General features: G+C 60.4%; 1 protein-coding gene across 1 annotated transcript in view; it reads left to right on the top strand.

Annotated features, from left to right (window-relative positions):
- NTRK3 (neurotrophic tyrosine kinase, receptor, type 3) overlaps window positions 1-5,060 on the top strand; it is a 221,922-nt gene extending 216,862 nt beyond the window's left edge. Inside the window, exon 18 of the mRNA XM_005873375.2 lies at window positions 2,629-5,060. Coding sequence (XP_005873437.1) covers window positions 2,629-2,814 — 186 coding nt within the window. The 3' untranslated portion in view covers window positions 2,815-5,060. The remainder of the gene's footprint in view (window positions 1-2,628) is intronic.
- The last annotated feature ends 537 nt before the right edge of the window (window positions 5,061-5,597 follow it).

Here is a 5,597-nt window from a genome sequence, read left to right as displayed (position 1 = left end):
GGGGGTGGGGCGGGGGGGTGAGGCTGACAGGAGCGAGCTCAGGCCAGGACTCAGACGCAGGGCATGAAGCAGGAGGCCTAAGAAGGGGCGGGGGAGAGCTCCTTGGTAGGACGAAATGATAGCTGTAGGAAATGAGGTCTAATTACCAAGAGCATGAAATCAGATCTCCGAATTGAGACGCAAGTCACGGTTCTCTGTGCCCTGCTGCTCTCAAAAACCACCGCTGTTCGCCAAGAAAGACAAGGATGACAAAGAGCCACTGCGAGGTTTTCAGTTGTGCCATCTTGTGGGGACGCCCCGCTCAGTAGCCCCTCGTTGTCTGCGTCCCCAAGACTCCGGGCCTGCCAGGCTGGGAAGTGCCGGCCGTGAGGGAGGAGGGCAGAGCCCACGTTGTTCATGGGACACAATGAACTCTAATGGTTAATGCAATAACAGTAAACACCAGGGATGCTTCTAATTTACACGAATCCTAAAGAATACAAACCACATTTAATTTCCAAGCACCTTCGCGATGTATGGACCCAGTGCTTTTCACACACACACCTGTTGAAGCGCAGGACAAAGGCAGGGAGGGGGGTCACGTGGGGTCCTGAGATGGCCTGGCCAGGGTCTCAGAGGCGCGAGCTTCTAGAACGTGGGGGAGGCTCGGGCCCAGGTCGCAAGGCTCTTCTGCTCCCAAAGCCGTTGTTATGCTGGCCCTGGAGCCGGGCCGACCCAGGATTCAGTGCAGCTTGTAGACAAGGAGGGGTTTCGTCTCCCGACACAATAAACCAGGCGAGATGGCGTTCATCTCCATGGCCTTCTGTTTTCCGGAGAAACGTGCACACAAGGGCCTTTTCAGATTGGAGTCGTATCCGATTATCCAAGAAGTTATCCTTTCCTTGGAAGCTGTGTTCATCTGCGCTTACTTATGCCCTGGCCACTTAACTCAGTGACATCTCATCATTTATAAGCTGAACGGGTCCTGAACGCCTTTTCTAAAATAGGACAAAACAGTTTAATGACCTTTAAAAAAAATAAAAGTGTGTATGTCAGAACCCATTTGTTATGATGTTTTAAAAAATTGCTCCTTTCTTCCTGGGGGTGGGACTCGTGGTGGGCACACACGTGCACACGTGCACACACACCTGCACACACATGCACAGACATATGCCCTGAGCGCAGCTCGGGTCGTCTGGTGGCCCCGTAGAGACAGAACCTGGGCTGAGGGTTTGAGTGGCGGCAGATGCCCTGGACATCCAGGCTGGCCTGGTAGCCAACAGTGTGTCTCTGGTCCTTTCCAACTGCTTGGTGAGGCCTCGGCCTTGAAGCAGGCGTCTTACCCCCATCACCTGTCCCTCCCCACCGGCCCTGGCAGCCAGGTGGCAGCCGTCGGGTTCTCTACGGAGATTGACCTCCTGGTCAGCCCACACTGGGGGGTTGGGAGGGGAGAGACATGGCTGAGGGCATAGGCGTTGGCCTTAGCAGCTGCTGCTGCACTTTGAACTGGGTCCCTTTTCCTGGGGTCGCAGGTGATGGTGGGTGGAAATGGCTCTCGTAAGAGTAGGGACATGAGCTGCCGAAGTCCTACCAGGATGGCCGAGAAGTGAGCCATCACAGACTCTGGGGTCGACACGACCGGGAAGGAGACGTACGAGGGCTTGACAAGCCAAGCCATCCAGGGTCATCAGAGTGACACGGGGCCATAGGGAGATAATCAAGACAGACGCTTCAGGCGCTCCCCGAGGTTTCTGTGTGTTTTGTCAGCGCCACCTATCTTCAAGTGAGGGAACTGCAGCTCAGGGCAGGTACCGTGCCCCAGGCTAGATGGCGGTAGAGCTAGTAGTGAGAGAGGTTAGATTTTTAGAACCACCTGAGAAGTGGCAGGGGAAACCTTGAAGATTCACATGTTCAGCATCAGCAGAGAAGGTCCTTGAGGACTTGAAAATGCACCACAGGTGACAGGCTCGGCCCCCAGATGCCCAGCTGGGGTGGGGGCAGCCCTTCGTGCTGTGTGTTCCCTGACTCCTCTTTGTGGCTTTCTCTGCATTATGGGGGCTATGTGGTCCCCCTTCTTGTTCTCACTTGGTCCCCACAGCACTGGTAGGAGGCGGTCAGAGCAGACAGTGGATCCCATCTCGCAGACCAGGATGCTGCGCTCCTGTGAGGTCAGGCGTGCACTGGCCGCCCAGCGGGGCCCTGTGAGTCCCCCCTTGCGCTGGGGACTTTAAATTAAATGGCACATGTGGTTTAGTGCGGAGAGCAGAGAGCGTGGGCCTTGCCGAGGCATGGAGGCACTCGTGGTGAGGGGCACAGAGGCTGGGACTGAGGGAGCTCCCCAGGAAATGGGACCCCAGGGGGAGACAGCCACGGAGGGGCCAGGTGGTCCCAGGCTCCCTCAAGGGGTTTCAGAGTCAGGCTGCTCATCAGAGGGGGAGGGGCAGGTCAGAGGCCAGTCCCACTCCCGGGCAATGAAGCAGGGACATCCGTGGGCACCCCTGGCGATGCCACGCCAGTCCCTGTCCTCGTCACCCGCACACACAGGACTCACGAGAACCTCCTGCGCTGCACCCACCAGGGAAGCCGCGGCCTCCGGCGGGGGCCCGGCCGAGCTCCGGTGTAACGTCCCCGTTCTCCCCGCTCTTCCAGGTCATTGAGTGCATCACCCAAGGCCGCGTGTTGGAGCGGCCCCGAGTCTGCCCCAAAGAGGTGTATGACGTCATGCTTGGCTGCTGGCAGCGGGAGCCGCAGCAGCGGCTCAACATCAAGGAGATCTACAAAATCCTCCACGCGTTGGGGAAGGCCACCCCCATCTACCTGGACATCCTCGGCTAGGCCCGCGGCGGCTGTGGTCACGGAGTCTTGCCTGTTGCCTCCTCTCTCCAGCCTCACACGCCCCCCCGCCACCTCACAGCCCCTTCCCCGCCCTTGACTGAAGCGAACATCTTCATATAAACTCAAGTGCCTGCTACACATACGACACTGAAAAACGGAAAGAAGAAACCCTGTAAGGCAGTTGGCGTCTATATATATATATAGATATATAATATATATATTTATATACCTACTATCTATCTATATCTACAGAGAGATCCCTTCTCTAATCCCCAGAGAAGCTGCTAACACAGAAACCACAGGACTACAACGACAACTCAGAAAATCGTCAACATGACGAACACAGACAGAAGTTCCCTTTGACTTAAGCTGTGGCCCGTGCCTCCTCGGCTCTGGCTTTTTGGGGCGGAAGACCTGGACGATGCACAGAGACGGGGGCTGGGAGGAGCTGGGTGGACCCCGGTCCTCCGCACAGGGGGGCTGCACTCCAGCCCTGCTCAGCAAGGACCGCGCTGGACCTGGGCCTCTGTCTCCCCTGGCCACGCCCCCAAGCCTTCCCTCTTCCGGGGACCTTCGTCTCCTCCAAGACCCTTTTTCTACTGGAAAGTGTCGTCCGGATGCCTCCGGGAGCCGGCGATGGTGCCCACACACTGAGCAAAGAGCAACAAGGACACGCAGGCGGCCACAGCGTCTCCCGTGTAACCCACGCCCTAGGGAACTGTCGTCTGTCCTCGGAGCATCAAGAACTGGCGGGCTTTCTGGACTGACAGGCCCACCGAGGAGCGAGCTGTGACCCCGGCCCACCTTGAGGCACTGCCCTGCCTTTCATCACCCGAGGGACTCCCGGGCCCCGCCTCCCACACTCAGGCCTTCGGGGCGTTGGGGTCAGGGCAGGGACGTGCCCATGTTGTCTCCACACATGGATACAGAGGGTCTCAGCAGCGGGAGACTTCATCCTTGTCCGTCCTGATGAGATGTGCCCCTCTGGGTCCTCTGCTTCCCCCGGATCCTGGCCCCACCTCCTGGGCGTCTCCCGAGTCGGCGGTGAACCCGCGGCACAGGCCCTGGCATGCTCCTCGCGTGTTGGGCCCTGGGCGGATTGATGCGTCTGCCTGCCTGGGAGCTGCCGTGGATGCCCAGGGGCTGAGAAATCGCCGTGGGGGTGGGTGGGGGCGGGGCTTCTCTGGGAGAGGCCAGTGCGTGGCCAGTGCTGCAGGCCCCGCGTCCTCATCGAGCCCTGCTCAGGGACAGAATGAGACACCTGGGCCGGCGCCCGCTCCCCTGCCTGCCCTCCCGGCTGCTGCTGTCCAGGACTGAGGGCCACAGAGCTGGGACCACAGCCCCACGGAGCCTCCTGCTGGGGAGGCCAGGGTGCACCCCTCCGGACCACCTCACCCCAAGCACAGATCCACCTCACGGACTGGTCACTGCCCATTGGGGCCTCCGGGGGCCTCTGGTCTGCCCCCTGCCCTGTCCGCCGGAGGGACCGTCCTCATCGGGGCGCCTGGTCACCTGCAGCGTGGGCCTCCCGGTGTGGAGCTCGGGACTGACTTCTGTGTTTGTGATTTCCCTTCTTTTTTTAGACCAACACGTGTTTGTATTCTAACAGAAGAGCTGTGCTCAGACTGTCGGCTGTGGGGATGGGGAGGGGCTGCTCAGCTGGGCTGGGGGGGTGCTGGAGCTTGTCGGGGGTTTTCTCGGTGCCCGGTGCCCAGCCCTGAGGGCTTCTGAGGGGAGCGCTTTGGATTGACTCCCCTGCTGTCCTGTGGCAGTGACCCCCTCCACGGGAGGCCCTCGGGCGCTGTGGGCTGGTGGGGCTGCACGCAGGGTGCAGTCGGGGTTAGGGCTGGTGGCTCAGGGCGTCGTCTGCCTGGACCGGGTCACTGGGGCCCGAGGGAAAGTGTCAGCTGCCTGTCGTGAGAGCAGAAGAGAAAGGGTGGCGGACGGGGGGCGGGGGCACCTCACGCTTATTGCTCTTGCTGGGCTGTGTAGAGTCTGCTTTACATGGTGGCCTGTGAGCCTTGGCAACTGAAACCATCCAGGGGTTTGGATCGGGAAGGAGGTGGGGAGAGCGCTGGGAATGGAGGGGGCTGGGGGGCTCTGGAGGGGGAGGGGCATGCGTACTCCTCCTGTAGCGAGACAGGGCGTGGACTCATCGTGCCGTGACTCAGTTTCCCCACCTGCAAGAGGAGGGGTGTGCTTGCTGATCTCTGGCCCCATATACCTCTTAAACCATTGGATTCTAAGCGCTGTCACTGTGGCATTTTTCTCAGTCCCTCTTGGAGTTCCAGGATGGCTCTCCCAGGCCTTGATGGGGGCGGGGCGGAGGGGGCAACTGCCTCTGAGGGTTCATCGGCCTGGGCAGGGCTGGGCTCCAAGGGGACGCCCTCTCTCCCTCCCACCTTCATCACTGCAAGCGATCCCGAGGCCCAGGTGCCCGGGGCTACTTCAGGCCCAGGGTGCGTCTCTGGCCTCCTCGCCCCTCCCAGCCTCTCTACGCGCCCTGATGCAGTTTCCCCTATTTATTCACTTATTTATTTTTAAAGCGCCTACTGTGGTTGAATGAGTCTTGAAACAACCCCCCTTCGGCCCACGGGGCCACAGCAGGCCACTGCATCCCGACATCTGCAGCCCGACAGGCCGTGCCCGCGGGGCTGTGAGGCTGTAGCCTCCTGTGAGCTGCCTCCCACCGGCCAGGCCCCCTCCTGGACCGGGCATGAGCGGCCTGCAGCTGGGTGCCCACCCGGGAGGAGGGTGCCACAGCCCAGGGTCACTCCAGGTCC

This window comes from Myotis brandtii, unplaced genomic scaffold (assembly GCF_000412655.1).
Source record: "Myotis brandtii unplaced genomic scaffold, ASM41265v1 scaffold409, whole genome shotgun sequence".
In the NCBI taxonomy this organism is placed as follows: domain Eukaryota; kingdom Metazoa; phylum Chordata; class Mammalia; order Chiroptera; family Vespertilionidae; genus Myotis; species Myotis brandtii.
This window is presented reverse-complemented; position numbering and strand designations above follow the sequence as displayed.